The 27,798-nt window shown below is 42.4% G+C and overlaps 1 protein-coding gene across 1 annotated transcript in view; it reads left to right on the plus strand.

The window, feature by feature from the left end:
* Positions 1-5,665: 5,665 nt before the first annotated feature.
* The window catches only part of PRSS12 (protease, serine 12), a 68,531-nt gene continuing 46,398 nt past the window's right edge, over positions 5,666-27,798 (plus strand). Inside the window, exons 1-5 of the mRNA XM_015405925.1 lie at positions 5,666-5,705; positions 8,759-8,897; positions 17,617-17,795; positions 22,752-22,902; positions 26,457-26,635. Coding sequence (XP_015261411.1) covers positions 5,693-5,705; positions 8,759-8,897; positions 17,617-17,795; positions 22,752-22,902; positions 26,457-26,635 — 661 coding nt within the window. The 5' untranslated portion in view covers positions 5,666-5,692. The remainder of the gene's footprint in view (positions 5,706-8,758; positions 8,898-17,616; positions 17,796-22,751; positions 22,903-26,456; positions 26,636-27,798) is intronic.

Here is a 27,798-nt window from a genome sequence, read left to right on the forward strand (position 1 = left end):
ATCACAAGCTAAACATGAGCCTGCAGTGTGATGCGGCTGTGAAGAAAGCTAATACAATCATAGGATGCATTAACAGAAGCGTAGTGTCCAGATCACGGGAGGTGGTAGTTCCGCTCTATTCTGCTATGGTCAGGCCTCACCTGGAGTACTGTGTCCAGTTTCGGGCACCACATTTTAGGAAGGATGTTGACAAGCTCGAGCGTGTCCAGAAGAGGGCAACCAGGATGGTGAGAGGGTTTGAATCCAAGTCTTATGAGGAAAGGCTGAAAGAGTTGGGTATGTTTAGCCTGGGAAAGAGAAGGCTTCGAGGGGACATGATTGCAATCTCCAAGTATTCGAAGGGCTGTCATGTAGAAGATGGAGCAGATCTATTCTCTCTTGCTCTGGATTGCAAGACTAGATCTAATGGGTGGAAATTACAAGGGAGTCGTTACCGGCTAAATATCAGGAGAAACTTCCTAACTATAAGAGTGGTTGAGCAGTGGAACAGTCTACCTCGGGAAGTGGTGGATGCTCCTTCGCTGGATGTTTTCAAGCGGAGGCTGGACGACCATCTTTCGAGTATGTTGTAGGGCTATCTTTCGGCTATGCTCCTGCAGAGTGCAGGGGGTTGGACTAGATGACCTGCAAGGTCCCTTCCAATTCTAACAGTCTATGATTCTATGATAATTAAAAACAATAAACAAGTTCTATAACTATTTCAGATGACCTTTATTTTAAAGTACAACTTTCTTGTTGAAAGCTAGTAAGAATTTCTCTACTGAAAAGATTGCACCAAATAGGATTGTGCTGTGCTTGAACTGCACTTTGCTTCTGTCTGTGCATCAGCTGAAAAATGCCTATCTCTTAATTGTACTAAATGCATATACATGAATAAAACATTATATTAATATTTTGAATGCATGCCTATAGAGGTAAAGGGTACCCGTTCTGTGGCAACATGTCTGCTCAAGGTCCACTGATGTGAATGGCACTGCATAAGGATGTAAAACATACATTTCAGTGGGCCATGCTAGTGAGTGTTTCCTATAGGATAGGTGGGGATGTCTTTTATTGGAATATATCTGGTTGCCGAAGCACTGCTATCACAGGTCAGAGTAGGTATTTCCAGCCACAGTAGTGGCTAATAGCCATGTGAAGAAAGTATTTGGAATAATTTTTACATTAAATGACAAGATTTCATTAAATGTCAAGGGGGGGGGGCTTTACTTTCAGACTGTACCCACTCTTGAGTGCAAGCTTCACATCACATTCCCTTCCAGATACTTTGTAAGGGAAGTTGTAGCCCCCTACATGTAGCCCCCTGCATGTTGTATCTGGGCACAGGTTCAACAGGTGTAGAGGAGGAGCTGGAATGATTGTGCTTCTCCCACTCCCTTTGGTATATTCTCCAAAAGCATGAACACAACAATCATATGTGTACAGCAATGAGTTTAAGCCAAGGTATTTCTAATACGTGTGTGCCTTCATTTGAATGAGTGTTTGTAGGAAGAGGTGGGTTCAGGATACTTGATAATGGGAGAGGAGTCCAGTGTACTCTTTCCTGCCCCACCCCCAATTTATGTGTGTTGGTCTTGTATATTCATGTCATGTGTTAACCTTGCGTACTTTCAGCAGAAGTTCTGTCCTCATGTAAATGTTTTAAAAGTGTGATTTTTAGCTACCCTTGGTGATCCATGCTCTGATCACATCTAGATTAGATTATTGTAAGGCACTTTACATGGCACAGCCTTTGAAAACTTTTCAGAAACTTCCATTGGTCTGTAACGTGGAATGTGAGTTATTGTCAGGAGCTAGATACTTCAATGAAAGATTTTCTGTACCTTGGCTCAGTCATCAACCAGAAGGGAGACTGACTCCAAGAAATCAGAAAGAGATTGAGGCTGATTCTGCATTGGCTTTCCCCTCTGTTGTTTTATGAAGCCCACATTGGAACAGAAATTCCCTTCTGCATTGCATACTGCTTTCACTTCCTTTGATCATCAGATTTTATTGTACCTTATGCATAGTATGGCTGTTTTGTGGCCATTCAGAGGTAACTTTGCAGTCAGTATGATGTAGCCCCAAGGTATTTGGATGTGGTTTTGAGCTGCACTTTCCCCTCCCAGTTAAGAAAATGTGGAGTGAATACTAGATGCAGAATTGCCATGAGACTGAGAATGCCAGTCATGAAGGAGCTAGGGGGAAAATCATTAAATTTAAGGATGTGTCACTGGTGATCAATATCAACTTAATTCATATCATAATATTCCTCATTGCAATGTATGGGTGTGACAGTTGCACAATGAAGAAAGCTGATAGGAAGAAAGTTGATTCCTTTGAAATGTGTTGGAATATAGTTTTATGGATACTGTGGACCGATAAAAAGATGAATAAGTGGGTTCTAGATCAAATCAAGCCTGAAGTCTAAATGACAAACCTGAGGCTATTGTACTTTGGTCACATTATGAGAAGAGAAGATTCACTGGAAAAGCAATAATGCTAGGAAAAGTCGAAAGCAGCAGGAAAAGAGGAAGACCCAATACGAGATGGGTTGACTCAATCAAGGAAGCCACAGCCCACAGTTTGCAAGACCTGAGCAAGGCTGTTAACAATGAGATGTTTTGGAGGTCATTTATTCATAATGTCACTCTAGGTGGAAGTAACTTGACAGCACTTAACACACAACCAACACAGATACTTGACAAATACCATCTGTGTACTGAAGCAGGGCTCTTTTTGGGCAGGAACGCACAGGAGCGGAGTTCCGGCTGGCTCCCAAGTTGGCCACGCCCAGCATGAACTCATTAGCATAATAGGCCACACCCAACAGCAGAAACTCATTAGGATTGGCTACATTAGGGGTGTGTGGCCTAACATGCAAAGGAGTTCCTGCTACAAAAAAGCCCTGGGTTTTGACAACAAACAAGGTAAACAGAATAACAAGCAAAAGGTGGGTGTGGCTGGATAACCACACTTCTGGTAACATGGGGGTGCGGCCTAATGTGCTAATGAGCTGTGCTATCAGGGGTGTGGCCCAATATGCTAATGAGTTCCTGCTGTTGGGTGTGGCCTATTATGCTAATGAGTTCCTGCTGGGCTTTTTCTACAAAAAGAGCCCTGCAAAGGTCTGCACTGGCTGCCTGTTTGAGTATAATTCAAACTGCTAAGAGGGCCCTAAAGGACTTGGGGTCAGGGTGCTTGAAGGACAGCCTCCTCCCATACTGTCCAGTCATGCAGTTAAGATCTGCCTCTCAAGCCCTGTTTTTATGCACTGAGGTGAGACAGGTGGCAGCTAGAGAGAGGGCATCTCCTGTAGTCACACATCACCTTTGGAATGCCCTAAGTACTTGACTTTCCTTTAGGTACCGGGCGAAAACATTCTTTTTTACCCTGGTATTTTACACTGCTTGATGCTAAGCTAAGGCACAACAATAGCTGTGTTTTATTGGAGTTGTTTAAGCTGTAAGCTACCTCAAGCAGGTCAAGAGGTGGCATATACATTTCCTAAATGAATAAATTATCAATTCTAATATCCTCTGGTATCCTGGGTATCCTCTTTTGCTGTCCCACGACCATCTCCTTGCAAGCAAAAATTGTTCCTGGTTTCTGACTGATGTTTGGGTAAGTTTTTTGGAGCCCTGTTCAAGTCATCTTTATTTATGAAATTCACGAAAGAAATGGTGACAGAAATGTACCTTGCTGAAGTTCAGACCATAATGATAATATCTTGAGAAACATTGTTTTGATTCTCCTAGTGTGTGTTCCCTCATGTCTCTTCTGAATTATGTTTTTATACCGAATCACAGCTGTCCTACATCATTCAGCTAGTATCTTCATTGTTGAGTCTGCCTTGATTGTTGCTGTTATCCAATAATGACTTATTTGGCATGCTTGGCATGTTCTTCTGAAGATGAGTCTTAAAGAGTTTTGTGACTCTGCTTAAGGTCTTGATTTTCGAATGAGATCTTATAAATATTCAGGGAGACAAATAGTGTATTGCAGAAACTAAATGGTGCAACCTAAAGACATGTCCTTTATCTGCCATGTCTCTCTGTTTACAAATATGTTTGTTGCTGTCTTGTTCTATGTTTCATGGTGGCAACTGGAAATAATTGCACTCTGTGTTTTCATTTTAGGTGAACTCAAGCAATTTGACTTAAAATAAACTAGGTTATGTTCATATTTCCTGATAAACCTGTTTTAATTGCAGAGAAATATCACATACTGAGTCTATCAGAGCTCTTTTTGAAATAATTTCTCCCTCTTTCCTTCTGCTGTTTGTAGTGTAAAAATATTTCTGTCTACTGGATGTAACACATCATGCATCTGATGAAGTGGGCTGTGTTTGTACAGATTTTTTGCTCTTCTATATGCAACTGTAGCCCTTATAAAAATGATATAAAAAGAGTGATCTCTTCGATGAAATGAAACAGAACAGTCAAATTGAAGGCTGCTTCCAATATCACTAGACATGTAAAATAACTGGAAAAGTTGAAGCTGTGAGTTAATTTTTTTAATGCTTGGAACAGTTGAAATATATGGAAGATATACTTTCATTTTTCTTCTTGAATTACATAAAGTGAATAAAGTATAACTTTTCATATGACATTCTACTACTGTCAGATTTATGAAATTTAGAAGTTTGTCAGTTTTCTACAAGCAAAATTGCAAATATACCCAGTTCTAGAGAGCAGTTAAAAAGGTAAAGGTAAAGGTTTCCCTTGCTCGAAAGCCAGTCGAATCTGACTCTAGGTGGCCGGTGCTCATCTCCGTTTCCAAGCTGAAGAGCCACTGCTGTTTGAAGATGTTTCCGTGGTCATGTGGCTGTCATGACTAGACGCCAGGGTGCACGGAATGCCGTTACCTTCCCACCGAAGCGGTACCTATTTATCTACTTGCAATTTCTTGCTTTTGAATTGCTAGGTTGGCAAGAGCTGGGCCCAGAGACAGGAGCTCACTCCTTCATGCGGCACTCGGGTCTCGAACTGCTTAAGTACCGACCTTCTGGTCTGCAGTTCAGCATCTTAACCACTGAGCCATCGCAGCCCCAGAGAGCAGTTACAGTTTATTTATTTACGGTAACGACCGTATTAAAAAATACAGCAGAATAAGAACATATTTAGATGTAATAGCTAAAAAGTATGACATTGCTAAGAGATACAGGGCATCACATTATAAGGATAAAATATACCAATCGTCACATTTCAAGAATAATAAACAAAGATTTTGGCCCACAGTTAACATCACCTAGGTGCTTAGTTGCTGCTCTGGCCTATTGACCATTTACATTTTGGAGGGGTGGGCTTTCTAGATCCAGCCCCCTGCAGGCTAATTGTATGCTGTGGTTCCTAGCTTTAGCAGCTGTCCTCCTCCTTGTGCTCTGCCTGCCTCTCTCCTTCCACCCCCCACCGCCTTCTGAATCTACGCTCACCTTGTCCCCCCTTTTTCTCCTTTTGCTCTCCCTTTTTTCTCTGTCCCTCTCTATAGTGCCCAGTCCAGCTGCTCCCATGTTTCCTCTTGGCCTGCCAGTGCCCACCACTGCCATCATACACCCCAAGCCTGCCACTGGCTTACTTCCTTGGGCAACTGCACACTTGTCCAGCCTTCCCCTGCTCCAGCTACCAACTGTTCAACAGGCTGGAACCTGGATCTGGCCACAGCTCTGATGCCACTTCTGCTTCTGCCTCCATCCTGTTGGCATCTTCATGGCATGGGGCTTTTTGGTAAGCATCTGCTGTCCCACTGTCAGGCCAGACTGTGTTGGGGGCTGCTGCAGCGAGCATATTTGACTTAAAATGCGTAGCATTGAAAACTATTCAATAATATTTATCATTTCATACACATAGCATATTCTGACCAAAATAGTTGCATTAAATATATGTTGTATCTATTTACAGAATACACAGGAATTATCATCTGACATAAAAATAATACTACACATTCTGAGTGACTAAAACCGTATCTTACAAAGCATTTCAGTCATTCCAAAAGAGCATATTTCACAGGACTTATTTCAGTGCTCTCCCCCTCTAAAGTCTTCTGAAAGAACGGCAAAAAAATGTATTTTTCCTGAAATACACCCACCAGGATCTTCACCCCTGGATATAATCAAAACTACATACAGTGCCCTTCTATATAAAATACAGTGTGCAAACTAAAATGCACAAGTAGTATTTGTAATTGTTGTACTGACAGTCTTCAGGTGTGTTGCATACTTGTTTTCATAAAGGAATACTTTCACTGTAGGAACTTTGTCATGCTTAGTGTTATCTTCTGCCAGTTATTAGACTTTTCCATGATTCATTTTTTTGAAATCTATTTGTTGTATAATAGTTTTGGTTGGCACACAAAACTAAAGAAATCTTTTACATTACTATAGAAAATCCAAGGTGAAGCTAAAATGTATGATCAGGCTTCTTATTTATGTGCAGAACGTTCTCACTTTATGTATTTGTCATGCCTTTTACAATACCAAAGGGTGGGGGGATGTTTATTTAATTCTTTTGTAGACAGGAGGAAGTATAGACCATAAATTCACATGAGCTTTGCAAAGGGGTGTTTGGTTATGGTCAAGTATGAACAAATGCATTCTCTGGCCTGAAATAAACTTCTGGCATCTGTGTCATGTATAATATTATATGGGTCACTGCAAAAGCTATGTAATCTATGTGATTGTTTTCCAATTCTCTAAAACCAGATATAATTAGAGAGAAGATAAAAATATAAAATTAATGTAGGAGTATATTTTGTGGCCTTTTCCTTTTTTAAAAAAAATATCTTTAAAAAAGGGATTCTAAAGAGCTTATTTCTGTGGTAGTAGACTGTTAACATGTTCTGCCTGAGCTGTTAAGACATATTTTTCATTACATTGTAGTAAGCAATGTGATATGTACTATTGTGGCCCCTGCCACACGGGGGGAAATTGATGCGGCCAAAGTGCGGCTTTGTAAAGCCGCACCAAAAGAAACACACAGCGGCGGGATCAGACGGATCTCGTGAGCCGCCGCGCAGTTGGTTCCCGGCACGATCAGATGCCGGGGAGAAAGCCACGGAAGGGAGCGCGAGGCAGCCAGCTGCGCATGTGTGTGCATGTGCAGTTCGGCTGGGAGCCTCAAATGCTCCTGAAGACAGGCGCGCCGGCGATCCCACGGCCGCGCTTGCTGCGCCGTATCAGGTAAGTCGTCCTCTTTTGCTGGTTCTTTTTTTCAGCGCATTTTCAGCCTGAAGGGCCGGATCGGGGACGGGTGCGCGCCGCTTCCCAGATGTTGCGGTGTGCTCGCGCCCATTTGCTGTGCCCCCGATCCGTCCCTCTTCCGGCCCAAAACCTCCCGTGTGACCAGGGCCTGTGTATAGCTTGTACTGCCTTTTGTTGTGAGTATGATCCTACTGATCACATTGCTTATTACAATGTGATATGTACTATTGTGTATAGCGTGTACTGCCTTTTGTTGTGAGTATGATCCTACTGTGTAATGTTTGCATCATTTAACGTGTAATGTTAGTAGTCGGGTCATTTCGTAGAAAAAGAGCTAGGGGAACTCATTAGCATAACTCATTAGCATATGCCACACACCCTGACATCAGGGGCCCGGCGGTGGACCTGCAAGGCCAGCGGGAGTGCGAGGAAGCCCCGCCAAGGCCCTCCCTGGCCCCAGGCAGGCAGGGGTGGGGAGAGGCGGGGAGGAAGCAACTTACCCTCCCTCTTCTCCTGCCTCCTCCTGGCTGAATGAGGGCCGGAAGCGGGGCGGCCGTTCTGGTTGGTTCCAGGTTTCTGCAATACAAATTTTTATCAGGTATCCCAATCTGTTGATTGTATAAACTCTGTGTAATCTGCCTTGAACCCCAGTGAGAAAGGTGGACTATAAATAACATAATAAAATAAAAAATAATGTGATATGGAGAATTACTGGGCAGGAGTTGGAGAAGAGAGCAACTATCAATGGATGTGAAAGCAGTCAACACCTTTTTCAGGCCAGCTCCTCCTTCAAGTTCCATCAGTGAGACAAGTGCAAGCCGTAATTCGTACCTTTACTTTTTTCAGTAGTTGCCACATTACTGTGGAATTACCTCTCTAGGAAACAAACCTTGATCTGTTTGTGGAAAATGCTATTAAATGTTTTTTATTCAAATGCATTTATTGGCGTGTTTTTAGTAGGTTTTTAGTCATTTAGTATAGTTTTATCTGGATTTTCTTTTCAATGTGAATGCTGTTTTGTGTGTAGTAATGATTAATATGGAATGCTTTGAGGTTTATAGGAAGAAATGGGGTAAATATTTCTCAATGCATATGTGGCTGGTAGATCTTCTCAGAGGTCTAGAGAGGCCTAGCCCTCTTCCCAGCCTGCCCGGTTGGCCCTGTGTACAAATTGCATTTGGACATAACCCCTGTAAGTGCCCCTTCCCAGGCAGCTTTTCTTGCAATTCCTTCCTTTTTTAAGGGGACACATGAACACATTAACATGTTCCTTTGAATTTGTACTATATCTCTTGCAAGGTCAACTAATGTTTGAAGGGGGAAATTGTGTGGATCTACCTTAAAACTACGGTTTATGCTAGCCAGATCTAACACCAAGCTGCTAAACCTTGTACCAGTGAATAGTTATTTTAGCCTAATCTACCAAAGAATGCCAGTGGAAAACCCCCCTCTTAATAAGTTCTGAAATAAGAATATGGCTTTTGTACTGAAGTAGTTTGGTGGATACACTTAAAGAAAGATTGTTGTAGATGCTGCCAATATCTGTTTGTGAGAAAGATTTGATTTCTTTGTTTGAAACAGGGTCAGTGAGACTTCGAGGTGGCAAAAATGAGTTTGAAGGCACAGTTGAAGTTTATCTCAATGGAATATGGGGGACGATTTGCAGCAGTCATTGGGATGATAATGATGCATCGGTGATATGCCAACAACTTGAACTTGGGTAAGTCAAATTGTTTGTAACTGTGACTTATGCATAAACCTAGTGCCTGTAGAAAGCTTCCAGAGAATCAATCACCAGAACTGTATACTTTCGAAAAGAAGTATTTTTAATGTAAACAGCAGTTTTTAACTATAAAATAAGATTCTCGTTTGTGTATTTTTATTTATTTTAAACATTTTTATCCCACGTTATCTTCTCAGACTCAAGGAAGCTTAATTTTCTCTAGAGACTCAAAAATAAAAATGTATGAGAACTAATTTTTACCGTTTTATGATTTTCATTCCTCTTTCTCAGGCTTAAAATGATGTTGAAAATCTGATTAGAGGTAATATACAACATACATTTAGTTAGACAATTTGGTATAGATGATTAAGACATTTCTGTTTTGCCTCTTGATTGATGTGCGTTGTGACCTGAGCAACGGAATCCAGAGTTAGGTTATCAGTGGAAGTTACTTGGGCAATTGCCTAGGGTCCCCATCCTCCCCCATTTCCCTTCTCATTAAAAAAATATACATTCTAGAACTCATGGTTATAGGGAGAACCTGGAAATGTGTGAGGTTCAGCTGCTGAGGTCTAAGATAGTATTGTATTTCTTTATTGTTCTCTATAACTCCTTTCCCTTCCTTGGTGTTCTTACCTTGGTGCTCGTTTTACCCAGTTTCTGTTTATTAAGTATGTGTTCCCTGCACTTTCAGCTGAATGGCTCTCATGGCTGTTAGATCGCGCTAACAAAGACCCGGAGAGTGATTTCAGCAAAGTGATTCAGCTTTATTGAAGTAACGAACAAGCACTTAAACACATTTTTTAATACAATAGTAAAGGTTTCCCTTGCTCGAAAGCCAGTCAAATCCGACTCTAGCAGTATGTTAATACAATACAGCACCATAAAATACAAAAACATAACAAATCACAGTACAAGTAAGACAAAGTCCCTGTGGCCATGATAGGATGGTCTGAAGTATGGCCCCCATCAGTTGTCCAGCCCAACAGCAGTTGGTGTTAACAAAAGGGCCTTGACAATCCAGTTGGTATTGTTGGTGTTGTTAGTGGCGGCTCTTAATCGAAGGCCTAGTGGAAGAGCTCCATTTTACAGGCCCTGTGGAACTGTATAAGGTCCCGCAGGGCCCTGATGTCTTCCGAGAGCTCATTCCACCAGTGTGGAGCTGCCACTGAAAAGGCCCTAGTCCTGGTAGAGGCCAGTCTGGCGTCTTTCGGTCCAGGGAGGGCCAAACAATTTTGCGACCCTGATCTCAGTGCTCTCTGAGGAACATGTGGGTAAAGGTGGTCCCTCAGGTAGGCAGGCCCCAGGCCATATAGGGCTTTAAAGGTCAAAACCAGCACCTTGAAGCGAATCCGTTATGCTATTGGCAGCCAGTGCAATGCCCTTAGCACAGGCTGGATGTGCTCCCGTATGGGGAGGCCCATCAACAGCCTGGCCACTGCATTTTGCACCAGCTGCAGCTTCTGGAATTGTGACAAGGGCAGCCCCATTTAGAGAGCGTTGCAGTAGTCTAATCTCAAGGTGACCGTTGCGTGGATCACTGTTGCCAGATCATTGTGTTTGGGGAAGGGAACCAGCTGCCTGATCAACCGAAGATGGTAAAAGGCTACCTTGGCAGTGGCTACTACCTGGGCCTCCATCATTAGGGAGGCATCCAGGATCACTCCCAAACTCCTAACCCTTGGCGCTGGCACCAGTGGTGCCCCATCGAAGGCCGGTAGTGGGATCCCTACCCCCGGTCCGCTCTGACTCCGGCACAGGACCTCCGTCTTTGTCGGATTCAATTTCAATTGGCTCAGTCTAAGCCACCCAGCCACGTCCTGCAGCACCTGGTCCAGGTCTTCTGGAGTAGAGCCGGACTGGTCACCCAAAAACAGATATAGCTGGGTGTCATCCGCATATTGGTGACACCCTAGCCCATGCCTCCAGGCAATCTGGGCAAGGGGGCGCATATAGAAGTTGAATAACATCAGGGAGAGCACTGCCCCTTGAGGCACTCCGCAGATCAGCGGGTGCCTTCGGGATATCTGCTCCCCGAGTGCCACCCTTTGTCCCCGACCATGGAGAAAGGAGATGAGCCATTGCAAGGCGAGCCCCTGCACCCCCATGTTGGTGAGGTGGTGGGTCAGTAGCTGATGGTCGACCATGTCGAATGCCGCCGACAGGTCTAACAGCAACAGCACTGCCATGTGCCTCGATCCAGATGCCGCCGGAGGTCATCTGTGAGGGCGACCAGTGCCGTCTCCATCCCATGGCCCGGGCGAAAGCCGGACTGGAAAGAGTCCAGCATGGAAGTGTCATCCATAAAGCTCTGCAAATGTATCACCACTGCCCTCTCAATTAATTTGCCCTAATAGGGCAAATTGGACACTGGCCAATAGTTTGCCAATTCGACCGGATCCAAAGATGGCTTTTTAAAAAGAGGGCGGACCATTGCTTCCTTGAGTGCCCCCTGGCACTGTTGATTATATCCCTAAGGGTACCTTGGAACCCCTCACGACCAGCTTTAATTAGCCACGGAGGGCACGGGTCAAGGCTGCATGTAGCAATCTGTCGACTTCCTCTAGGCTGAATGGACTGAAATAATCCAAAATCGGATTAGAAGACGTGCATGGAGCCTCGAGTTCACTCACTGTCTCAACCGTGGCGGGGAGATCACTGCAGAGTGACAAGACCTTATCTGCAAAATAGCTCGCAAAAGCCTCACAGCCAATATCCAATTCCCTATCATTAGGTCTGCCCTGTGGCAAGACTGTTAAAGATCGAATAGTTCTAAGCAATTGAGCCGGGCGTGAGCTTGCAGATGCAATCATAGCCACGTAGAACTCTCTCTTCTCATAGGATTTCATAAATGTTGTATAAGATGTTCTTGTAGTTTTGTCGCATAATCGCTGCCACTGTCTCTCTAGCTGTCTTAGTCTCCGCTTCATCAGCTGCAGCTCCTGGGTATACCAAGGAGCTAGCCTAGAGCGAGGATGCAGAGGGTGTCTGGGAGCGATCTCATCAATGGCTGCAGAGAGTCATCTATGCCAGTTCTCCACAAGCTCCGAGCCACCAGGGGGCATCAGATCCCACAGAGCCATCTGAAGCTGCATAGGGTCCATTTGGCTCCGCGGGCAAGCTAAAATACACTCGCCGCCCAAACAGGGTGAAACGTTCAGACGGGCCTTCAGGGCATGGTGGTCCGACCATGGCAGTGCCATAGCAGTGATCTGGTCCACTGTAACCCCCACCGTGAAGATCAGATTGAGCGTGTGCCTGGCCCAGTGAGTGGGAACCATAACATATTGGGAGAGTCCCAGCGTCGCCATGGACGACACCAGGTCCATCGCCTGTAAAGAGGCTGCATCTTCCGCATGGACATTGAAGTCACCCAGGACTATCAGTCTAGGGTGCTCCAGTGCCCAGCTCAACACAGCCTCCAACAGGGACAGCAGGCTAGAGACCTGTGCATTGGGCGTACGGTACACCACCCAGATAGCCAGACTCTCCTCAGCTTCCCACACTAGACCGGCATACTCAATGCCCGTGAGCTTTGGCGGCGGGAGCGCCCTGAAGGAGTAAGCCTCCCGAATGATACACAAAACATGCTATCATAAAATAACAGAAACATTAACACATGAAATCCAGCAACGTCTAGTACTGTCAACTAGTACGAAAACAGGAACACTCATTATATCAAAGTCAGCCAGATGGAGCATTAAAACAGCAGCAGTGATACAGCCAGTGAAAAGATGCTAAATAGGGATTGACAATGAAGAGAAGTACAGACCATCTACCAACAGTCAATAGAATTTTTAGGCAAAAAGGTAAGTGTTTCACTTGATTCCAAAAGATTTTGTGTCAAACAGATGGATGTGTGTCAAACAGCTGACAAGTAGGTAAGTCCTTTAGTTTTCCTGGTTGCAAGCTATTTGGAGTTTTAAGGGTAATTAATTAGGTAAAGGTTTCCCTTGCTCGAAAGCCAGTCGAATCTGACTCTAGGGATGCAGTGCTCATCTCCGTTTCCAAGCCGAAGAGCCAGCGCTATCCAAAGACATTTCCGTGGTCCTGTGGCCGGCATGACTAGATGCTGAGGTGCACGGAATGCTGTTACCTTCCCACCAAAGCAGTACCTATTTATCTACTTGCAGTTTCTTGCTTTTGAACTAGGTTGGCAGAAGCTGGGACCAGAGACGAGAGCTCACTCTGTCATGCGGCACTCGGGTCTCGAACTGCTGAACTACTGACCTTCCACAGCCTGCAGTTCAGCCTCCTAACCACTTGAGCCACCGCAGCCTTTCCTGGTTGCAAGCTATTTGGCGTTTTAAGGGTAATTAATTACCAGTACTGAATTGGACCTGTAAACAAATAGGCAGCCAACTCAGCTCAGTTAGAAGTGGCAAGATGAATTTCTTGATTATGCTACTGTTGTTCTTTTCATGCCATTTTCAAGCAATTTTCTGACATATTTTGAGGTCTGATTTGATAATAGCAATCCTGCATACATTATAGGATTCTATACAAAATTCATTTCTGAATAAGAAGCAGAATGGAATGTCCTGTAGAGTTTTTCATTTCATGTACAAAGAACAATACACTTGGTGTCAGATATGAAATTACTACATGAATTTCATTCCTATGTAGGTGACCTGTAATTAGGTATTCATGTGTGGGTGCCATTGTAAGGACTGACCTCTAAACTTCTAGTATTGATCATTTTGATGACTGACTACTTGCTGAGTCTTGTATAGTGGAACTAGTTCAACCTAGGATAATTTATATCTACCATTCCATGCCTCAACTGAGGAGGGAAAGATTGTTTCTGTTGGTGCTTTTTGAAATACTCTGGGTCAAACAAGGCGATGAAATATTGAGGTGAGAGAAACACATGAAAGTCAGACAACAAAAGTAGCATGTCAAAATTTTGCAAGGACCATTGTTCAACTGGGATATACTTCTTGTCAAAGGCCAACACCTACCCAGGCTTGACTCATCCCACCCTAGCTCAAGTATGTATGTACTGTCTGTGATCCTTCAAAATTCCCCTTTTATCTTGGAATGTGTTCTTTGGCAAATGATGGGCTTGTGAGCTGATGGAAATTTTAAAATAGTAGCGTGCTCAGTACATGTGTGCCAAATGTTGTTCCAATATCACATGTAGATTTGCATTGACAGTGTAGGAGTACCAGCCTTGCAGATATACAACAGACGTCAGCCAGAGAATTATGATGCCCCCGTGTATTCCTTCATCACATTCTTTCACTGTTGGTTTCTGACCCAAAGTTTCCCCCGAGCTTAGAAGAATTCTTGTATAGGATTAACCACAATCCACACATTTGAGATTCAATAGGAAATGGATGGTTGCTTCAAATATTGCAAACTTCTTACATTGTTTCTATTTCCTTTGTAGAAATCTCATGCAAATTGGATGTAGCTCGCCATATGTATTAGCTGCACACTTACTTGTTCAGGCAGAGGAGTAATCATTGGCTGCAGTGTCCCAGAAATGTACATGTGATTATTAACACATTGTTTGTATGTGGCTTCCTATATATAAGTTCTGCTTGTCCTAGAACATTCATAGTGCCTAAAATGTTTCAGTTTCTATAGAGGAAGGATGTTATTCTGGCACTGACCATTGTCACTAAAATGTATCTTAAAAAAGGTTCCCTTGCTCGAAAACCAGTCTTTCTTTGTCACTAAAATGTATCTTAAAAAGGTTCCCTTGCTCGAAAGCCAGTCAAATCCGACTCTAGGGTTGTGGTGCTCATCTCCGTTTCCAAGCCGAAGAGCCAGCGCTGTCCGAAGACATTTCCGTGGTCATGTGGCCGGCATGACTAAACACCAAGGCGCATGGAACGCTGTTACCTTCCCACTGAAGTTGTACCTATTTATCTACTTGCAATTTCTTGCTTTCGAACTGCTAGGTTGGCAGGAGCTGGAACTAGAGACGGGAGCTCATTCCGTCATGCGGCACACTCGGGTCTCGAACTGCTGAACTACTGACCTTCCACAGCCTGGAGTTCAGCGTCTTAACCACTTGAGCCACCGCAGCTCCAAAATGTATCTTACAAACTGCAAATTGTGAAGCTCTGTGTTGAAGTTACCACTGTCATAGTTGCATCTCCATTCCTGATACACAGTCTGTCTCACTCCTTTTTCTCAATCACTATGGTTACTTTTGTCATTTGGAGAAAATGGGGGCCAGGAACATGCTTATCGGACTAATTCATTATTACGCAAAATAGTAGAGAATTTTATATAAATGTTAGGCAGATTTTCCCCATCATTATCTATATTATAATCCCTGACAGACTGAAATACGAACGTTTGAATTCATGTAACTTGACAAGCTGGCATCAGTATATTAAAATATCAGACTTAGTAAGTTGCTATGGTTACACTGCAGAGGTGTGATTAAAGAACCAATTATGACTTTTGAAGGTATTTCCTAGGAAATAAAGGTCACCTGGAAGGAGGTAATTAAATTAAGATCTGCTAACTCTGTCTGGTCACTGACACCTCCTTCACTGCAGTTTTTACTCTAAAAAAAGATTTGGGGGAGAGGCAAATGCTTGTGCATATTTCCAGTTACAAATAACTGTGTTAGGTCTAAAGCTGAATCAAAAAGATTTGATAAATTTAAATAGCCAATGTGTGCTGCACTATGCTAGCTCGATTAAGTACAGGACAGAGTATTACACTTTAACAGGAATTTAAAAAGTAAAGGGTTTTCCCACTATGGCAGCACTATCATAGGGAAAAAAATGCTGTCTAGTGTCCCCATGTTCTTCTGTTAATAGCATAGACATCCCATCTCTACTAAATGTGACTACCCTGCCCTATCCCACAAAATACTACTTTATTTTTTCATGTCCCAGATTGTTAAGCCTTAGGAGTTTATCTGGAATATTTGCACTGTGACGTTAACTAGAGATTATCCCACGCTTAAAGGATGGTCAGTTTGAACTGACATTAAGCTATTTCTATAATGTCTAATATTAATCTACCATGCCAGATCAATTTATACAAATATGTGGATTAGGTGAGATCAAAGTTCTGCCCATCTGGAGGCTGGAGTTTTGCCTAATCTTTCAGCTGTGTGTTTTGTGCAATTTCCTTATCTAGTATAAATATAAATTATTTTTATTTGCTGCTTTCTCAAGGTATAACTAATATAGATTGTCATTGAGTTCCCATTAATTAGAGGTTTGACTGTTAAGAGGATTTCAGAAGGAGCAACTAATTTTTTCTCATAAAGGTAGTATTAGCTATAGTATCCACTGATGTCTACTATTATTTCGTGAACATAGCAGTATAGGACAATGTATGTAGAAGTTTAGGAAGATATGCCATTTATGCTCATCAGTATAAAGCCCATGCCCTCAGGGTGTTTAAACCTTGAAACTGGTTTGTGCTGCTTCAACTTAAATGGCTTATTTATGGTTTTTGAACACATGAAGGCGCTAAGTCAGACTGTTGGGGCGATTTCGCACTAGAGCTGCCTCGTGGCGCAACTGCCGTTTGCCCCGACACTATTTGTCAATTTCACACCCGTGGCTGCGGGGCTGCATTTGACCCGCGGCTTCGCCCGATTTCCTCTGCAGTTTCGTGATCCTCAAAAACCAGGATCACGAAACTGCGGAGGAAATCGGGTGAAGCCGCGAGTCAAAATGCAGCCCCGCAGCTTCAGGTGTGAAATTGACATGTTTGTGTCGGGGCAGACGGCGGCTGCGCCGTGAGGCAACTCTAGTGCGAAATCGCCCCTGGTCTGTCAAGGCTGCTGAGTGGAAGTGGCTTTTCAGGGTCATGTTAAGGTCTCTCACATCTCCTCCTGCCTGACCTTCAAAAGGGAATTAGATAAGCATATGGAGCGGAGGTCCATCAGTGGCTATTAGCCACAAGGTATAGATAGGGGCTCTGGGGCAAGTGATGCTCTGTCTTCTTGGTGCTGGGGGGGGGTCAACAGTGGGCGGGCTTCTAATGTCTGGGCCCCACTGGTGGACCTAAACAATCCAGTCCAACACTCTGTGTCACACAGTGGCCAGAAATACCAGGTGTCATCAGGAGGTCCACCAGTTCCCTACTTCTGTCTCCTAATTCTGTTGCAGACATGCTTTGGGAGTTCCACGCTTGGAACTTAATTCTCAGATGTGTTTATGCCTGATTTGTAACAGGACTACAGTGTATGGGGAGAGGGAGCTTACGTCTCTCCCCTATGCCATTTTGTTAACTTGAAGTGGCCCTAGAGAGCCGCTATTTTCCCTATTAGGAAAACTTATATGTATCCCATCGGTACATGCAAGGTTCCCCAGTGGGGTAAATCGTGGATCTCAAGAGCTATTTTAGGTCTTCCCACCTGGTGTGGTCCTGATCTGAATTAGACATGTGTACACCTGGGAACTGGGAAGTGAGCACTGAAATCAGAGTACATGTCTTGACAATACAGAGGCAGATGTGTGGGGCACATGAAGATTTTTTGATATGTGATTCACTCAAATTTAACTAGATCAGCTGCTGATAGGGTAATGTTTAAAATAACTTGGATACATTAAACTTACATACTTATACCCCACATTACATAAAGTATATTTTAGCTTCTTTCTTGTGACCCAGAGGTGTCCTTTGGAGAGTCTGCGGTGAAGCATGGAATCATTAGTTTGCATAATGAATTAGTGAGGAATTGTCTGTGGGGGTTTTTCCTGACTTCCTCTCTTTATTATTCCTCCCTTAGAGAAAGAGGCACAGCAAAGCAAACCCCATTCGCTGGACTGGGCCTTATCCCTGTTTACTGGAGTGATGTCCATTGCCATGGTGATGAAGAAAATATCCTGCTATGTGAAAAACATATTTGGCAGGGTGGAACGTGTCCTCAAAATATGGCAGCTGCTGTCTCATGTAGCTTTTCTCATGGTAAACTACAAATGCATATACATTATTTGATTTGGTGTTATGTCAAGTAGCACAGTTGCTGTCTCTAGATTCAGTGTAAAATAGCCTTATTGTGATTGGTTGGGGTAGAATACATGAGAGCTATGCTGACTAATATAATTATTTCCCCTCCTTTAAACTATATTGCATTTTGAAACTAGGAAGAAGTTGTTTCACTTCTCATACAATAACAATTGTGGTGTTAAGGTACATGAAGTGAAGAACAAGGATTATTCCCTTAGTGGGAAACTGAGAGCCAAAGTAGATGGCTGTGCATTAAGGTCTGTTAATGTCATGTACAAAATGGAGAGTGGTTGGAGATCCACTGTAAGGAGCAAAATGCTCACCCTTGCCTGTGACTTGCCTCATTGCAGCCCTGCAGAGGATGGGAGGTTCATGTCTCCTCTCCTGTTCTTGTTTTTATATATCAGATGTCCCAGAATCACCCTGCTTTCCACATGACTGTGGCAGATTCATGCTCAAACACATCTCTAGCTTGGCCTTAATTACTCAGAAACAGCAGGAATTGTTTCGCAACAAAGATTTTGCAGACACGGTCGGTCGTGTTCATACAGAGGGCTCTGCCTTCAGGACTGCAGTTTCAGTGGTTCTCATGCCTGTTTTGCTCTTCTCACTGGACTTTCAGATGGTTATCTATTATCTGCTTGCTTGTATTTCTCCGCAACCCCTTCATCTTTGTTGAGGGAAAAGGCTGCTCTCCTGGCTTGTGTGCTAGACTCTTGAACTTACTTAATATTTTGTTAAACCAAAGGAAGCCTAGCTTTTCAAGCTATGGGTTTAAAGCAACGTGCTGTGGTTCCTAGATGCAAATCCCAGTGCCTGCAGAAAAATATAGGGATTACTCCATGGCACCCAGCATCATTAGTCAATGGGAGGAGGAGCAGCTATGAAAGTCTGATAGCTGCTTGTAGGATGAGATCATGTATCCCTGAGCAGCTGCCTACACCTCCTTAGGAAGGCACGCCTCACCCTTTGAGAAGCATTGTGGGAAGCCATTGGAGGGAGGGGAGGAACTGGGAATGGGGTAGACAATTGATAGAATGAAATGTTTTATACGTTGTATTCCTGAGAAAATAAAATTTGTTTACCAAAAAAAAAAAAAAAAGAAGATGCAAAAAAAGACATGTTAAGATTTGGTTGTACTCTTTGTCAAACCATGGTATGAAGGGCCTTTTGTGCCACTTCCAATATTTCCAATATTAAACTTCCAATATTTATAGATGAACAAAATTTTTGTGCAGAAAACATTTTTTTCCTAACTAAAGGTAGCATGCACTAAAACATGTCTTTATTCTGCTTTCATAGAGAGCTCAGTGACTACGATGTATTTAAAAAAGTAGTTTAGGGGGGTTAGAATGAGGCATGTTTATAACTTTTGGGTCAGTTCATGTAACTTATGAAATAACAGTAGTATGACCTTATCAGCTGGAGAAACAAAAGTGTGACTCAGACTGCATACAGATGCAGTTAACAGTGATTTGCACTATCATGGCATCCCTTTTAATAATCACTTTTACCACATAAGTCACTCAGATGTATTCATGGACTAGCTAAGTCAGTATGGGAGCATGCCTGATAGTGAGTGAAGATTGGTTACGTGAAAGGATAAAAAACCAGTGAAGATAGTTTTGATGAGCAGGAAGGTCAAGGGCTTCCAGAAGTCCTACCTCATCTAAAATTCAAGTCCAACCTTTCCTTTCCATCCAGGGGTGGATATACTGTGAAACTAAATAAGCTTAATCCTAGAGAGACCCTGAAGCGACTTTTTTTAATGAGTGAATTTTTCAACAAAATTGATGGAGTTTTTAAAGTATTTAAGTGGTGGGAAGGGGCTCACTGTATGGTCCATTTTCAAGGCCTCCACCCCAGTACCCCATTCTCCGTCATTTGGGCCTCAAGATCCTTGTAAGGGCAGCAAGGCCCTTTGGACCTTTTTGGATGTTGCCGTATTGTTGCTGGTTGGGAAGGGGGCCCCATAACAGTTCAAGCTTCAGGGTCCCAAAAATGTATATCAGCCACTGTTGCCACCCCTGTAAATGAGCAGATTCTTGATGTAGGGACATTAATATGTGAGAGATTAATATGTGAGAGTTAAAGTTCAAATGAGCTGGAGGGAAATAATAAACACGAACCATGTATGTTTCCACTTCACTCTTCTTCTATATCTCATCCATGCAACAGTTAAATTAATGAAGACCCCCCCCCCCGCCTGACAGATTAAGACAAAATTTAGGCTTTTTAAATTAGTGGTTGCTGCATTGTCAGCCATTTTGAGTCCGAGAAGATAAGGTGGGATGTTTGAAATAAATAAGTGATGGTGCCATTTATCATTGTAAAGAAGTAGAAAGATACTAAATTATAAATTCAGCATGATAACGAAGTAGATTACATACGGAGTAGAGACTTTTAAACAGGCCAAACCAACATATTTAATAAAATGGTGTGTAATCTGAATAACAGTTTCCTGTGGCAATATTAGATTTTTTAATGGAAGTTCAGTCTTTCTGCAGCGATTGAAGTCTTGATTGACTTGTATGTTTACAGATGCATTTACACAATTGGATCATCTCAAAGTAATTATTCTTCACCTTAACTATAACAGAAGGGGTGAAGGAGGCCATTTTAAAGGGTGTATTTATAAAATTGCATAATCTCAGAATAATAATCCTTCACTTTGTTTTCGTACACAAGGTAATGAATGGAAATTACTGGGGACCTAAGTAGTACAGCTTCCTCTTAAATTTCTGTTGCAGTCCACTCATCCTTAAAATTTCTGACTCAAAAATAACTGGTAGACTTACTTATATCAGGTTTGGAGCTGCTCCAGGACAGCACTCCTATGATTTTTCTGGATTGAGAGACAACAGCTGTCCTTAGCGTTCTGATCTCAGCAATGAAACAGCACAGTGATCATTGATCATGGCATACTTATTTAGCCCTTCCTCTCTAACAGAATTTCTGCTGTTTGAAATCATGCTCCATCCTGAATTCCCTGCTGGCACTGTATCACTAAGGTATGTTGCTAAGCAGAGGTCATTTCATAAAAAGAGAGGTGCAGGAGCTCATTTGCGTATGTTACATCCCCTTGCAAAGGGCAGGCATGCAAGCATGCCTGGGTTCCCTGCCTGATCTTCTCCAGGTGCCCCGCAGCCACAAGGCACCTGGAGAAGATCGGGCAGGGGACCCAGGCATGTTTAGAATGCCTTTCTTTCCCTTCCTCATGTGGGGAAGGGAAAGAAAGGCATTTAAATCCCACCCACTCCCCCGAGTTTCTCTGCAAAGGCGGAGAGGCTCAGGGGGAAGGGGGGGCATGTCTGCCCACCTCCTCTTCCCTTCTCCTGCCAGTCCCAGGGGGCGGAGGGCTCTGCAGGCCTTCCCTGGCCCATCCACCTGCACAGGCGGGCCAGGAATGGCGGGAAGGCCCGCCCCGGGCTCTTTACTGCTGGAGCGCCGCTCCACTGCACTCTGTCAGGAAATGACCCCAGTTGCTAAGACCAAGGCCCACAGCATTATAAGAACATGAGACATCTAGTCCCATTCCAGCAGTGGCTGCTTAGATGCTTCTATGAAGCCCATTAGCAGGATATGTAGACAATAGCCCATATCCCTCTCTCATTGTTTGTCTTCCAGCAGTTGGTATTTAGAGATGTACAGTCTTCTGGACTTGGAGGTTTCATTTAGCTGTCATAGCTAATAGGCATTTATACTCTTCCCCCACAAAATGTTCTAATGTCGGCTAAGCTAGTGCCCATCACCCATAAATTGCATAAGTTAATAATGTATTCTGTAAGGAAGTACTTTATTTTGTCCTGACTCTATTGCCAGTATATTTCATGGGATGACTCTAAATTCTAGTATTTATGGTTGAAGGGGGAAATTTTTCTTTCTACTTTTTCAGCATATCATTTTATAAACCTCTGTCATGCCCTCCTTTTTAGTCATTTCCCTTAAACTAAAAACCCTCAAATGCTTTAGCCTTTTGTCCTAGAGAAGTTCTCCAATCCCATTGTCATTATCATTTTCTAGTTCTGCGATGTCCTTTTGGAAATCTGCTCTCTAGATATTAATCTACACAGACTTCTGCTGTAATGTGTTTGTGTGTCATGTTTCAGACTGCTGTGTTTGTTTTCCAAGGCTCCTTCCATGCTGCAGGAGGTGAGCTGACGTTTATTAACTTATTTTATTATAACTAATAATAGTCATAATAAAATGAATAGATAAATGTCAGCTCACATCTCCTGACATTAAGAGTTAGTTGGTCTGGGGTGGGAAACATGGGGGCATCCAGGGCTTTCTTTCTTTCTTTTGAAAAAGAGGTGCCGGAACTCTCAGGAGGGAAATGACGTTTTCAATCTGTATACTGAAAACTCATGAACATTTTAAAAAGAATTTTGTCAAAGAGTTTTGGAACTCTATTCCAGCACATTCTCCCAGAAAAAAAGCCCTGGGAAAAATCCATATAAGTGTCTGCGATTATTCTGTGACTACAGTTCTAGGAAGAGCTTCACAAAGGGTCCATTTCAGTGATAACCTTAGTTGTGAATGTGTTGTTGAGGCCACTGTGCTCTCAGAGGCTACTGTTTGAAACTTGGTCTGTTCCAGCAAGGTTCCTTTTATGTTCTCATTCAATAATAAGAGAAAAAGCTATTGATGGTTACATTTTTTCCCTTTATCAATCAAGCAAAGGACACGTGGAATACTTACTTTCAATGTCTGTTGAGTTAAGGTTGTTGTTGACATTCTACAAATACTATTGTGCTACACAGTCAGTGGCCATCTTAGAATGGAACAAAGTCTATGTGGTTCCTTATTGCTATGGTGTATCAGTTCAAAACTGGAACCTCCTGCTATACTTTTGTTGTTGTCGGTAATTAGGAAGTGAAAACTTAATTTTTCTCATTATGTGTTTCCCTTCAGCCTCTGATTTTATCCCAGTCCGGCTGGTCGATGGGAGCAGTGCTCATGAAGGAAGAGTAGAAGTCTACCATTCTGGTCAGTGGGGAACCATCTGTGATGACCAATGGGATGATGCTGATGCTGAGGTAGTCTGCAGGCAGCTTGGTCTTGGGTAAGTTTTCCCCCAAATACATTGTATTCAGTTGCAAAGCTAATAATTACTAATGAACAAGAAGATCAAGCTGATTTGGATGCATGCTTTACATTTTAAATTGTGACTGATAACTTAAATTGTTGAACCCATTATGCTCTCTTCAGAGAAATAGAATCTTTCACCTTCTCTACAGAGAGCTAAGTGTTGTGAACAACACAGGGCTTTCGGTGAAAATGGCAGTCTGTGTCTTGGTATTCCCTGCAGAGTCTAGTAATGCACAATATATAAGATGATATTGTAGTGGCTTCTTGAGGAGATGTGGAAATTCATGGAATGATGTCCCATCCTATGTCTAGAAGCCCACTGATATAAATTTGTGAGAGACTATGGATTTTCATTCAGATATTCTCCAGCTTGGACTCCGTGTTGTATTCAGTCCTGAATCAGTCATGAGCTTTGCATCTCTTGGTTACATTTATCTGGATGTGTTTCAGTTTTTGTAATCTATGGATGTGGACAAGATTATTGGAGAGGTTTGGCCTGTCACTTGTTTGCTTAATGAAGAATTTTCTCTCCCCTGTCAACATCTAAATGTAATAATGTCATGTTTTCACACGCATATGATGACTCATACATAGTACACAGTGCCCTTACTCTGTCCTATCACATTATTATTTCTCACTGGATCTGAACTTGGGAGATAGTAACATAAGCACTGTTATCTGCTGAATTCACATATGAAGATTGGTTAGGGCCCATATCTTTGTAGCTAGGCCTGGGTACAAATGTCTGCACTATGAGCCTTGTTGTGCTTATTGGGGTTCCAAGTCCCCATCCCTGATGTTCAGTGCAATGTAACAAGCTGTGTTGAAGGAAAAAGGAAGCCCTGATACCTGAGTGCAAGCCCACTCTTTGGACCTCAACCCAGCTCAAATTAGTGAACCCCAGTTTGTTGGTATTTGGCAATTCCATACACAAGCCACACACTAAGATGATAATATGTTTGCTTTATGTTCAAGTTTGAGGGGTTGGCTAGAATACCTTCTGTTTGCTGAGTTTTGTAAATGATAGTTGTTTTAAATAGTCACTAGCCAGATGGTTTTTATATGAATTTAGATTATGATCTCAAAAATAATAGCCAGATGTTGACGCAGGTAGGCTCGTTATCCATGTCTGAAAATTTACAGAGAGCAGAAAGGTACAATGAATCAAGTTATGAAATAGAAATGGAGCTGTGTACATTGTTGTAGAGCTAATCCAGCTGGAGTTGTTCTGAAATTGTAAAATAAAGCCTCTTGGTACTAACCTTCCTACATTCTCAAAGCTTTTATATGGCATTACTTTGCAATAAAACCCACCAGGATTAGTTTGCTAGTGACAATGAGAACATACTGCTTAGCTAGATAATTAGTTTCCAGTATTCTTTTTTTTTTAAATTATGGTATAGTATTTGGATTTCTAACTTCTGACACACTACATGTGTATTCTCAGATCTGGTACATAGAATCCTTGGTTCAGACACATGGGATCAGAAGATATCCTAGTCTAGCTGTTTACATGATAATAGGTTTCTTCGCATATCAGCATCCTTACATACTATATGGTGATATTTTAAATCCTTGTTTTTTCTTTCACTTGACATACACAGGCATTGTGTGAAGACCGAGAAAGAAAGAAGTTTCTATCATTTATAGTTGTAATTTCTTATTGAGACTCAGTGCGGCTAACATAGTGTAAGTCAGTGCAATCGATAGAATGTGAGGACATTTTATCAGTAATATAATGGGACTAGGACTGCAGAAGTCTGAAGGAATAAGTATTAAACATGATATGTTAAACAATGTAAGAAATTGTATTATACAAGCAGAAATATAGTGCAATGAAAGAAAAATAAAAACATACAGCAGCAGATAATACATATTAGTAGAATATTACTTTTTTATAATTAAATGTCTGCCTAGTGCCCCACAATATCTAATTTATTGCACATAAATTAAAGGTCTGAAAACATAAATAGCGAATTAATTCAGCACTTTATCAGTCTTTTATGACATTATGCCTGTTATAAATATTTTGGATCTTTTGCTTTCCCTATCCTTGGACATAACTTGCTTGATTTATATTCCCCTTGCTCAACTTGTGTCTTCTTCTTCACCTGTCCTTCCTGCACAGCCCTCTTCCTATTCTGCTTTTTCAGTCTGAGGTAATTGGGTTCACAGCCATCAGGGACTCATGTCACCATTCATTTCTTTCACCAGTGCCCCCCTGCCCCAGTGGTTGCCACTCACACTTCTGGACATCCTGAGACTAGACTCTTTGTGTTCCTGTCACTAATACCCAGTTGCTTGAGTGGTAAGACACTTTAAGGGCAGCTGTTCAGGGTAATTTTCCTGGTGAGGAAAGTGTATTGGAGACTTAAGCTTTTGGAACATATGTTTACAAATATATAAACTGCAACAAACAGCCACATTGATAGGCAGCGATAGTCCAAAAGCAAAATGAGCCCTCCAGGATCAAAACACATCCTTTAAGAATGTATTTTTTTTACTAACCACCTCCAAATACTTGGATTGTGATTAGGTTCAAAGCAGGCAGGTAGGACAGTCAGGAGATCTGTTCATCCATGTCTTAGTATATTACAAAGCTTGAAAGCATTTTTCTCACTATTGAACTTGAACTGTAAAAATACTACTAATATAATAATGTTAAAAAAGAACCTGAGTAGAGTATTTTTTTAAAAAATGATAAATGCACTGTGACATCTTGATGAAAATGGGTGATACAAAACCCATAAGGTGTTCCTTTTAAGCAGCATGCATATTAGGTAACTGCTCTATATGCACTTGATCTGGATCCTTGGTCAATATCACTTTCAGCACTTTGGATTGCAACACTTGTACCAAGCATCAGAAAGCAAGAATTAAATTGGGCATGCATTGTGACTAGGGATGGGCACGAACTGCGTTTTTGCAGTTTGATTCAGTTCATGGTTTGTGGCTGAACCACGAACCAGTAAGCCAGTTCCCAAGCCAAACCGGTTCATATCAGTCTGTGAGCCATTTAAAGGTTAAACCTCTGCTTTCTGCCTCCCCCATGAAAAGCTGTGGTAAGCAGAAAACAGAGGTTTAAATGACTCAAAGCCATATCACCCCCTGCTTTCTGCTCACCATGGCTTTTGGCAGTGAGCAGAAAGTGGAGTGTGAAATTCCTCCCAGCCATTTCACCCCCCCTGCTTTCTGCAGCTTTTTGTGGCAAGCAGAAAGCAGGGGGGTAAAGGACTCTTAGCCATTTAAACCAAACAGTTGAGCGCTCAGCTTTCTGCTCCCCCCCCCGTGAAAAGCTGTGGTGAGCAGAAAGCAGAGGTTTAAATGGCTTTCTGCTCTTTATGAACCACCACAAACGGCATCAAAATTTGTGGATGTTTGTGGCAGCTATTCAGTTCACAAACATTGCTTTGCAAACCACAAACCAGCCAAAATCTGTGACAGACTTTAGTTTGCAAACTGGTACATGCCCATCCCTAGTTCTGAGTGTTAGCTATAACTGATTTTCTTTTTTGTGTGTTTGAACAGGGGAGTTGCCAAGGCTTGGAGCCAAGCTTATTTTGGAGAAGGTTCAGGGCCTGTGCTGCTAGATGAAGTGCGTTGTACAGGAAATGAACTGTCTATAGAACAGTGTCTAAAGAGCTCCTGGCAAGAGCACAACTGTGGTCACAAAGAAGATGCAGGAGTATCCTGCACTCCTTTAGCAGGTAGATGGCTGAATTGCTAAAGTCATAGCTTTGAAAAGCTGACTGTAAGCCTCTTTGGTTGTACAGAGACAAGAAAGTAGGGAAAATCCTGTGGGGGAAAGAATGCTGTACCTACATCTGTCACTCATGTGCCTTGAGAAGTCATCACAAACATTTAAGACCACAGGCTATTTTCCTGTGCCTAACTTTAGCATAGGACAAAATATTTGCAGTGGTTACAATTAAAAACAACAACATGCTTTATCAGAGGTAACTATCCTGTACTGCTGAAATCACAGCTATGCAGGATTTTTAAATAATGGTGTAAAATAAATCCATAGTTATGTTAAATAAAGTTTCTGATCATAGGACCTTAACCATGTCTTCTGTAGGCTATAACAGAGAAGTCGTGCCACAAATCTAATTGCAAACAAAACAAGTGTGGTGGGTTGGACCTCGTGGACTGTGAGCAAAAGGAGTTAGTAGAATAGATTCTTCCCCCTTTCCTTTTATGTCATCCCAAAAGCTGTTTTCAGGGCTCTGTTTACACAATACAAAGTTCTTGTGTTCATTGGGGAACAACACAAGGATTTTGAGTGGCATTTGCAATGGAAGATTTTGCCTTCTGAATACACCACCTCCTCATGCAGGGAGAAGTGGCTTTAGGCTCCCCCCCTTTCCCCTCACTGTTTTCATGTTCTCAGACTGGACCTGCTGATGGATCCATTATAAAAATCATGTTACTTATGTGGCTTCATGTACCTTTCACAGTGACGCCAATAGCAGCTTCATGAGATGGTGTGAGGATGCAAAAGCAGCATGTGTGGGTGGGGAGCTAAAACCTCTTCTTCCTGCTGTATGGATGTCTGTGGACAGAATGCATCCTACTTCACTTTTAAGGGCCTCCTGTTCATTAGGAGCAGCCTTTCAGGAGGACTAAAAAAGAATTCAGGGTTCATCAGTGAATCATATTTTTACCTCACCTTTCCTCCAAGGAGCACAGGGTGACTTGCATAGTTCTTCCTTCCTCCCATTTTATCCCTGCAGCAACCATGTGAGGTAGTTTATGGATGAGAGTGAGTGAGTGACTGGTCCAAGGTCATCCTGTAAACTTTATGGCTGAGTGGTGATTTGAGCCCAGTCCTAGGCTGACTTTTTAACCACTGCACCCAGCTGGCTCAAAT

The sequence above is a fragment of the Gekko japonicus genome, unplaced genomic scaffold (genome assembly GCF_001447785.1).
Source record: "Gekko japonicus isolate JY-2015 unplaced genomic scaffold, Gekko_japonicus_V1.1 scaffold264, whole genome shotgun sequence".
NCBI classification, from domain to species: domain Eukaryota; kingdom Metazoa; phylum Chordata; class Lepidosauria; order Squamata; family Gekkonidae; genus Gekko; species Gekko japonicus.